This window comes from Myzus persicae, unplaced genomic scaffold (genome assembly GCF_001856785.1).
Source record: "Myzus persicae strain clone G006 unplaced genomic scaffold, MPER_G0061.0, whole genome shotgun sequence".
NCBI lineage: Eukaryota > Metazoa > Arthropoda > Insecta > Hemiptera > Aphididae > Myzus > Myzus persicae.
This window is the reverse complement of record NW_019101143.1, coordinates 1-10337: the sequence shown is the minus strand read 5'-3', so window position 1 is coordinate 10337 and position 10337 is coordinate 1. Positions and strand designations below refer to the sequence as shown.

The 10337-nt window shown below is 27.6% G+C and overlaps 1 protein-coding gene across 1 annotated transcript; it reads right to left on the bottom strand.

Moving 5' to 3' along the window:
* Positions 1 to 2044: 2044 nt before the first annotated feature.
* Positions 2045 to 3749, bottom strand: LOC111027921 (putative nuclease HARBI1). Its single transcript, XM_022306420.1, has 7 exons — positions 3705 to 3749; positions 3501 to 3641; positions 3300 to 3418; positions 2968 to 3077; positions 2721 to 2900; positions 2253 to 2627; positions 2045 to 2175 (listed from the first exon to the last, which is right to left on the bottom strand). The coding sequence occupies exons 1-7, from the start codon at positions 3747 to 3749 to the stop codon at positions 2045 to 2047; spliced, it is 1101 nt and encodes a 366-aa protein (XP_022162112.1).
* Positions 3750 to 10337: the final 6588 nt, after the last annotated feature.

Below are 10337 nucleotides of genomic sequence, written 5' to 3'. Positions count from 1 at the left end.
AGACAAAAGTTAAAATTAAAATTTTTTGTACAGATGAAAATTTGACATATGCATTTGTAGATGTTGAAGAGCTGAAGTCGAAAGGAATATTTGTTTCTTCAGCTAAAAGTTATAATGAACTAAACAGTAATGAACGTGAGTATTTAATAAAGATATAGAATTTAATCTTTTAATGTTAATAATGCTAAACATAAACAAGAAACATTGTCATTTAATTGCCTCACTAATATAAAACATAATAATACATAGCTACTCGTACTATAATTGTTTTGAATATGGTCAGTATGTCCAGTGTAATCAAGTTATGTCTTATTTATAGCGAATAGTAACACAATTATGAATTAACTATAAAATCAAATACATCTCAATATTGTACCCATTTTTTTTTTTTAAATAAGTAACTTAGATTTAAGTACAAATAGTGTAAGAAATCTGGTGTTTGAGAAATCAATCAATCTATTATTTTACTAATTTTTCTTAAGATACTGACTCGTATATTATACAGTTATTAATAATTCAAAATAATGTACTGTAACTTGATGTAAAGAATACATTTGTCATTTATATTCACTATTAACAAGGAATAACGAAAAAATATTTTTTTATAAATTATTTGTATTTGTTGTTTAGAATCAAAAGTATCTGGAGATGACGATCCAAAAGCAAAAAAAGGCTTATTTGATTGTTTAGATGATTCCATTTCTAGCCATGACGAAGAAGAATCTTACTCTGTCCACAATGTTACTTCTAAACAAAGTAAGTAATTAAAGAAAAGTATTGTGATATAAAAATGATATTCTTAATCTTTTTCCAACTATGATTTCAGAAATTACTGAAGAAAACAGTGAAGTAATTTGGACTTCAAAGCTGACAAAAGCTTTAATATCAGAAAGAATAGAAAGCGACTCATTATTTCAACGGCCATCTTGTAAAAAAATAAAACTTTGGAGGTCTATCGCTTTAAAATTAAACTCTGCATTTGAATATAAAATTAACCTAACAGATAAACTTTGTGACAGAAAATGGAGAAACTTATGGCAAACGTATAAGGCAAATGTTAAAAAATCAAATAGTACTGGTACTGATTCAATTATTTGGGAATATTATGATTTCAATGAGCACTTTGGAACCAAAGATAATATAAACCCACCCGCCACTAACTTAAAAGGTTCACTTACATTGGCATCTACTTCAAGTAATTATTTTACTTCAAAGGTCAATTCTCCACCTGCCAAAGACATTCTACCTAGTACATCACCAATCACTCGTAAGTCTCCCTTAAAACCATCTCCAAAAAAGAAACCTATGTCAAAAAAAAGATCTTATGGTATGGACGCATATATAGATCTTAAGAAAGAAGAACTTGTTAAAATGGAAGAGCATCAAAAGAGGTTATTGAGTATCAGAGAAACTGAAGCTAAAGCACTTTCTGATATAGCCTCAGCTTTAAAATGTCTAGCTGATAAAAGTAACTTATAAGTTAATTAGTTTAACTGTATTATACACAAAACTGTTGATTATTAAATATTTTAACCAATGACTGCAGCTCTAGTCATATGGTATTCAATAATATTTGTTTTATAATCTTAATTCAAGAAGACTTAAATATTTCTATCTTAAATATTATATTTATCAAAATGATTTTTATTTGTTATTAAATAGCTTTTTTTCTCATTAATTATTTATAAGTAATGACTGCAGCTCTAGTCGTAATATGGTGTTCCATATTATTTATATTTAAACTTTATGTTTTATAATCTTATTAGTTCAAGAAGACTTTTAACTAACCTAACCTAACCTAACCTTAAGACATTTTTCAGTTAAATATTATATTTTTCAAAATTATATATATGGATTTTTATGCATTAACTTTTTACGTTTTATATTTATTAATTATTATTATATTTTAAGTAAATTAATGCTGTTTTGTTTTATTAAATTATTAAAAAATAAAAAAGTACAAATGGAATTGATTTATATGTATAAATAATATTAACACTGGTAATATTGTAAAATTAAAGAAGTAAAATTGAAACCGTATAGCTTATAAGCTTTTAGCAATAGATTCTCTTAAAGTCAGAACATCGGATGATCTGGTTATCTGTGAACTAATGTTGTCTTCGTCTTCTTCCAAGTTGAAAAATGAATCATCAGTGAGGTTATCCACACCTAAGTCTGTTTAAAAAATAAAAAAATAAATAATGGTTTATGAAACGCACTTTTAAAGAAAAATGTCTGCAATCAAAAATTACCTTGATCTGAACACATATTGTGTATTATACAAGCTGCAATAACGGTTTCTGAAACTGCTTCAACACATAATGTTTCAATACCTTTTAACCTCCGAAATCTACCCTTTAGACCACCAAATGCTTGTTCTATTACAACTCTGCTTGAACTCAATATTGTATTAAACTTTTTTTGGTGTAATTCTAAATGACCATTGTCACGATAAGGTTTCATTAGGAACTCTGATAATGGATATGCTGAATCCCCTAAGATGAAACAGTTTGGAGGAATGATTTCATAATGATTTTGTATCAATTTTTTATGTACAGGGCTGTTAACCCAAACTGCAGCATCATGCGATGACCCAGGATATCCCACAAATACATTAATGAACTTTCCTGAAATGGAGAAATATATTTATAAATGATACCTAATTTATTTTATGGCTATAATAAACAGTTAGTATACAACTTATTAATTACAATAGGTACCTTCAAAGTCACAAATTCCTTGTATAATAACACTATGATAGTGGTTTCGATTGAGGTAACTATTATCACTTAGTGAACCATTAATGCGTATATGTGAACAATCAACTACACAAAATGCTCCGGGGAAAGGCACTTTTCTAAGATTATGAAATCCGTTAATGTTTCTTTGGGCTGCTAATCCTGAGGAGTTCAAAAACATTATGAGTAAAATATGTTGAGTTAAAGTATAATAAATTTATACGTTTACCTCTGGGCCATACAATGTATTTTTCTTCCAAGTTGGAAATTGAAGAAATGGTACTTTTAAAGACTCTAAAAGCAGTACTTTCACTAATTCCAAATCGTTCTCCAGTTTGTCTACAAATTATATAACATACACATTATTATTATCTTCAAAATAATTATGCTTGCACAGTTAATGAACATATTATTTATCTTGTAATTAAATTTAGAACATAACATATCATGAAACTACAATTACAAACACTATTCATGTAAGAATATTTGAAATTAATATAAAAGCAACATCAGTCAACATAGCTAGCAATAAATTTATTCAACCATTAGATCCATACTAACCGATAGGTTTCCTTTTCATTAGCTAACATCCATAATGTTAATATTAAACAAAAAGAATTATCCAATAACGGTCTTCCTCTTATTGATTTATTTCTAGGTGGTAATGACATCAAAAGTATCTGAAATATAAAAGGTAATTATTTACACCTGAAAAAAGGACAGGCACCACTGCTATTAACAATAAACTATGGACTAACTTACTTCAAATACTTCATGACTCACACGGAAATGATAAATAAATTCTGATGGTGTATTCTTTAAAACAACTGAACCAATGTATGATTTGATTTTTGATCGACTTTCAAAATTACTTATTGCTCTATTGCGTTTAGTTTGTTGGGACTAATTATAAAAACAAATGTCATCCAGATCACTTTTTTGAGTAACTGCATCATAACCCAATACCCGCAATTTGCTGGCAATTGCCACAGAAATTGCAACTAATTCCATTTTACAACCGTCGTCCGCTAAACTTTTTGAATACAAAAAATACAATTTTAATATAAGTATCAGCCATTAGGACATCAGCCATCATGTAATTTTTTATGAGTTCATAATCAAATAATCAAAAATTATATGGTGATAGCGTGATAACAATGTATTTTAAAATTTGTGTTTTAGTTTTCATCACAATCATATTCATCATACTTTCTTATCACATCTATCATGCTTACAGCAGCGCTGAATTATCGAAGGCACGATTATATACACGACGCAGTTAATGATGTAAAATTAACGAAATGTATTTTCAATTATGTATGTATTAAACACAATTATCAGAAAATATTAAGTAAAATAATAAAATAATATTGTCTTATCTTTATTGCTATTAGTTCGTAATTAGTTTCAGTCTAAAATAAAAAATAACCTAATATTATATATTATTAGGTTACTAATCATATTATAATTTGTAATAATCATTTAATTTTGATTAATCAAAAATCCTTGATACGCTATCGGTTATTATATATATATACATATATTGTGAAACATAATTGCATACATTATACGTTATTCGTATAACAATAATTTAGTTATTACTTATTTTAATTACAGTAAAATGCAGACAATAATAACCAAAAGAACACGCATGAACGTAATTGGAAGTGGTCTTATTATTCAGATAGATCGTTTTAAAAAATGTTCTAAAACGTTTGTTTTAAAAAATGATTATAACTTTATAGACTTTAATCAATTTTTCGACTATAGTTTTGAAATGTTAGTTTGTAAATTAAAAAATTTTACCCAGCAATCAACAATTAAATTTAATTTGTATCTCGACACCGAGATATTTCATTTAAAACAGAAAATATTTTAGCATATACAAATTCAAATTTTGAAAATATATTTAAAAAAATGTTTAATAAAATTAACAAGGAGGAAAGTAATTTTGTTACGAAACAAAGCGGGTGGAGTTTATATTCAATATTGATGCGTTACAATTAAGGATTAACATTGTAAACCCGTTAACCGGGTCTACTTATTTAATTTTACCTGATAGTATTCGAAATAAGAAAGCTGTTATAAATGTAAAAAACAATGATGAAAAATGTTTTAAATATGCAATTTTAACTAAATATAATAATCGTGCAGATAAAACTAAATTTAGTAATCAATATTTTAAATTTCTTGAAAAAAAAAGTGGTTTAAATTTTCACTGTCTCTATTTCCCGACACCTGTTAATCAAATTAAAACATTTGAACGTATAAATAATGTATCGGTTAATGTTTTTAGTTTAGATAGTAAAAATACTGTTTTCCCATTATATATGAATAATGAGGAAAGTAAAAACCATTTCGATCTGCTTTTGGTTAAGAATGGGGAAAAATCACATTATTGTTTTATCAATAATTTTTGTAGACTTATTCGTAGTCAAAAGACAAAACATAAATCTAAATTAATTATATGTAAAAGATGTTTTACAACTTTTATTAAAACCCCTTGTAAATATAAGCTATGGGGTGATCATGGATTAAAAAAACATAAAAAAATTTGTGGGAAACATAAATTAGGAAGACCTGTAATGTTTGAACACGGTGATGACGACTTTATATATTTTAAAAATTTTAAAAGAACTCAACGAATACCTATAGTAATTTATTCTGATTTCGAATGCTATTTAAAACCTTCATTAATCAATCAAGACATTAAAACTAAAACAGTGATAACTCATAAACATAAACCAATGAGCTAATGATAGATATAGGCACAAAAGTTTATAATCTTTATCAAATAAATATACCTATGGATAAATTAACTACTGATGAAGAGAATAAATTTCAAAATGTTAAAATATGTGAATGCTGTCTCAAGTCATTTAAAGAAAATAATTTAGTCAAAGTCAGAGATCATAATCATTTTACAGGACGTTTTAGATCAGTTGTTTGTTTAAATTGTAATTTTGAGTTACGTAATGTTTCGTTTGTACCAATATACTTTCATAACTTGTCCTATGACAGTCATTTCATTGTTCGCGAACTTTCTTGTAATTCAAATGATATTTACGTAATACCTAATTCATCAGAAAAATATATATCGTTTAGTAAAAAAATTGAAGATAAATTTAGCATTAAATTTATAGACACATTTCGTTTTATGTCAGAGTCTCTTTGTTCCTTAGCTGATAATTTATCTGAAGACAAAACTAGATTTAGGGAAACCTTAAAAATATTTCCTTTGCCCACTTTAAATTTAGTTACACGTAAAGGTGTGTTTCCTTATGAATATATTGACAATCCTAATAAATTGAATGAAACTTGTTTACCATCAAAACAATCTTTTTATAATTCGTTAAAAGACGAAGAAATTAGTGATGAAGATTATGCGCACGCACATGAGATTTGGAAAACATTTAATTTAAAAACATTAGGACAGTATAGTGATTTATATTTAGCAACTGATGTATGTATACTTGCTGACGTTTTTGAAAATTTTAGAGATATATGTTTGCAAACACTCAAACTAGATGCTTCACATTTTATGACAGCTCCAGGATTTGCATTTGATTGTATGTTAAAACATACTAATGTTAAACTAGAACGACTTAAGCAATATGATATTCAACTTTTTCTAGAGAATGGAATACGTGGTGGAATTTGTCATTCAGTCAAAAGATATGTAAAAGCAAACATTCAGAGTCCGATGGAGAGCATCAATGAAATTAAAATTCCAGATATTGAAGTGCCCATGTCTACTTCTCAAGTGAATTCTGGAAGTAGAACTTATGTTACTGAATGGGTAATAGAAAAAATTACTAAGAATTGTCGTTTATGTGTATCCATGCTTTCAACTGACATTGTTTTAGATGAACATTTTATAATACAACTTTGAAATTTGAATTTTTTTATTTAAATTTTCACCATTTTGCCTATAAAAAAGGTGGTTGTAACATTTTTAAAAATACTGTGAAACAAGTTATTCTTCAAATTTGTTCCCTTCAAAATCTTATTTGTGAAAATCATGATTTGGCTATTATTTTTGTTAATACTACTTGTAATCTTTTAATTTATTCATAGACTAACCATATTAATCGGATATTAAGTAAAGGTGAACTACTAGTAACAGAAGATCTTATTAAATTATCTGCAAGTACTTATTTTAAAAAATACTCAAAGAAAAGAACTGACAAAATGTTAATTATGTATAATAACTTAATAAGTAGGTAATTACTAATTATTGTAAGCAATATAATAATAATATGTAGTATTATATGTAATTATTAATTTTAAGAGTTGTACGCACTGATACTGTATATTTTACTTAATTTATAACTATTTAAAATGTATCTCTTGTAACATACTTTTTACAAAATAAATATAATTTTGTATGTTAATTTTACGATTGTTTATATTAATCTATTTCCAATGAAAGTTTAAAAAAGGCAACACAATAATAGGATTGGAGAATGTACGATCGATTACTTATTATCGATAGCCAACTATCGATAGTAAAATTTCAGTTCGATTGAGGTAGTCATTACGGCAACCGTTGTAGAGCGCTAGTAGCCGTCCACTATCAAATATTTCTACAGCCTTCTATTTAATCTATTTCTATGTGTATATCTTAGTTCATGAAGAAAACCAATCAGTTGTGAAAAACTGATATTAAAGTTCATAGTAAAATGTAAATTGTAAAACACGTGGACAGCTGCATAGCACTTGATAGTTATTACTTAAATAGTTAAATATTAAATAATTTAAATATATGATGTAATTAGTAATTAAATTAATTATTGTATGTTTTATACGTTATACCGTTAAGTTTACTGAAAGTTTAAATTTCTTTAATATCATAATATACTTATACCCGGTTGCACCAAACTAATCATTATCTATCGGTAAATTATTTATCCTCGTGTTAAATTTTAATCTAATGATAAATAAACGTTTGTTAAATTAACACTTGTTAAATTTAAGAGTGTTGCACAATCATTGTTTTATATTTCGATTATTACCAAAATACTGGTTAACAAATAAATGGTACCTGAAATACAAGTTGATAATCGATATTATCATCATAATCATATCATCGGGTCTTATCAATAATTAACTGATTTATACTTGTGTATAATTTAAAAATGTCTGTTATATGCTCGAATTAAAGTTTATTTCGTGCCTTCCTGGTTTTAAGTTTTACTTGTGTATAATTTCTGACCATGTAAGAAAAATAGAGGGAAGCATTTTACAGAAGACGAGAGAAAACTTGTTAGATTTAGTTGTGCCATATAAAGAAATAGTTGAAAATGTCAATGTAAAGTTATATCTCATATTATATATTTATATTATTTTCATTGTATTTATAAAAGGATTTTAAATTTTAAACTAATAATATTTGGAAATTCAAAAAGGAGGAAGTATAGGACATTATATTAAAACAATACAATAGTAATACACGGCAACTTTCTGGTATACGAAACGTATCTCAGTTAAAGACTTGCTATGCTACAGCAAAGAGAGACACTAAAAAAGAAATCAAATAAAAACGTATGAACAATATTGTATTTTAAATAATATTTTTAATATTTAATATGAGTGTTATTAAGACTTGAATTTTTATTTAGGTTGAAATTTACAAGGAACATTATAATAAAACTTAACTATCTTCTGTAGATGAAATTGATGCCAATATATTTATTGATTTAATTATGCCACATAAATATGCTATTGAAGAAGTAAATATTTTATTTAATTTAGAAATAAATATTGTTATTCTTAAATTATGTAAGAAAATGTTGTGATTTATCATAAATTATTTAAGAAATAGTATAATGGTATAATAAAGCCCCCCCCCTGTTGTGCCTATGCTACAGATAGATTATAATTTTAGGAAAGTATTTTTTTTTTTTTTTGAAAACTGCCTGATAGCTTTTTTATTATAACAATCAATGATCTTTAACCATACATTTCAGAGGTATACATAAATATAAGATACTAATGAATAATATTTTGTAGATATATGTAAACAAAAACATGTTTGGGTTATCACTTCCAATGGAGAGGCCCGGTCTTAGTCTAACATTTTATACTAAGTCATATGGTCTTCGGCGTTTGAGACGCCTTATGTCTTGAGAGTTGTCAAGTAGTTGAATTGCTGCTGGATTGGTGTGTTGATCTAGCCTTATCTCGTGTTTTCGGGCAAACTTTGTAATCTCGTCCTTGACTGAGGGCATCATCAAGTCTCGGTGGATAGTGTTATTTCTGTCGTACCTGTACGCTGCGACAATAGTACGGAGAGCAATGTTTTGACAGCGTTGAATAATCTCAATATTGGACTTACTGGCACAACCCCAAAGTTGTATTCCATAGGTCCATATTGGTTTAATTATCGCTACGTACAAAAGACGTTTGCTTGTAAGGTCTAGTTCAGAGTGTCTTCCGATTAGCCAATAAAGTTTCCTCAATTTATCTTTAATTTGCAACTTTTTCTGTCGAACGTGATGTTTCCAGTTTAATCGCGAGTCTATGTGCATTCCTAGATATTTTGCAGCATCGTTCTGTGGGATGATCTGTTGATCCAACATTACTGGATAATAAACTCTTTTACGCAAAGTGTAATTTACGTGTACCGATTTGTCACTGTTAATTTTGATTTTCCAACGCTTAGTCCAGTTGGAGACGTTGTTAAGTGTTCGTTGAAGTTGTTCAGTCTCAGTCTGCTGATCTTCATCAGTTGCCAATATTGCTGTGTCATCGGCAAACATGGCTGTCATTGAATAGTTGTTAACTGGAATGTCAGCTGTGTAAAGTAAGTACAAAATAGGTCCGAGGACACTTCCTTGGGGTACTCCATCTGATATGTTTTTCCAGTCAGTTATTGCTTCTTCGTGAATAACTCTTAACTGACGTTCAGACAGATAGGACTCGATAAGTGCGCACCAAGTATGCGGCAATTGTTCTCGTAGCTTAATAAGTAATCCTTTGTGCCAAACTTTATCGAAAGCTTGCACAATATCGAGGAATACTCCAAAGCAGTATTTTTTTCTTCCAGTGCCTTGTTTATTATATTTGTGACACGATGGACCTGTTCAATTGTTGAGTGTTTACTCTGGAATCCGAACTGGTGTTCAGGAATAAGCTGTTTTACTTCTATTATTGGTTTTAGACGCTTTAAAAGTAATTTTTCGAATAATTTAGATAAGCTTGGAAGAAGCGATGTAGGTCTGTATGAATCGGTTATATTAAAATCTGCTGGTAGGTAATAGGTAGTGTATACTGTCACTTCACACAGCCAAAGTAGAAATGATTGAAAAATAGAAACATTAAAATGTAAAATAATTTTTCAATTAATAATTTCTTATTATTGTGTTTACTACTGTACCAATTCAAAATTAAATATTTTAAGTAGGGGATATGGAGTAGACTAGACGGCTAGGTGATGTTTATTATATTATGACTATTGCCTGTATTATATTTATAATAAAATATGTTATTACTAGGGTTCGGGACTTCTTGCACTTAAAATTATCGAAATATGCATGCAAATATGCAGTCAAAATCGTCAAAATATGCTTTAAAATATGCAGCTAAATTTTTATAAAA

Excerpts from the sequence above, each read along its gene's own strand:
- LOC111027921 (XM_022306420.1), bottom strand. The coding sequence starts at position 3,749 with ATGGAATTAGTTGCAATTTCTGTGGCAATTGCCAGCAAATTGCGG. Across the intron at positions 3,642-3,704 it reads CAATTGCCAGCAAATTGCGG|TCCCAACAAACTAAACGCAA; the intron begins GTATTGGGTTAT and ends TTTTATAATTAG. Across the intron at positions 3,419-3,500 it reads TGAGTCATGAAGTATTTGAA|ATACTTTTGATGTCATTACC; the intron begins GTAAGTTAGTCC and ends TTTATATTTCAG.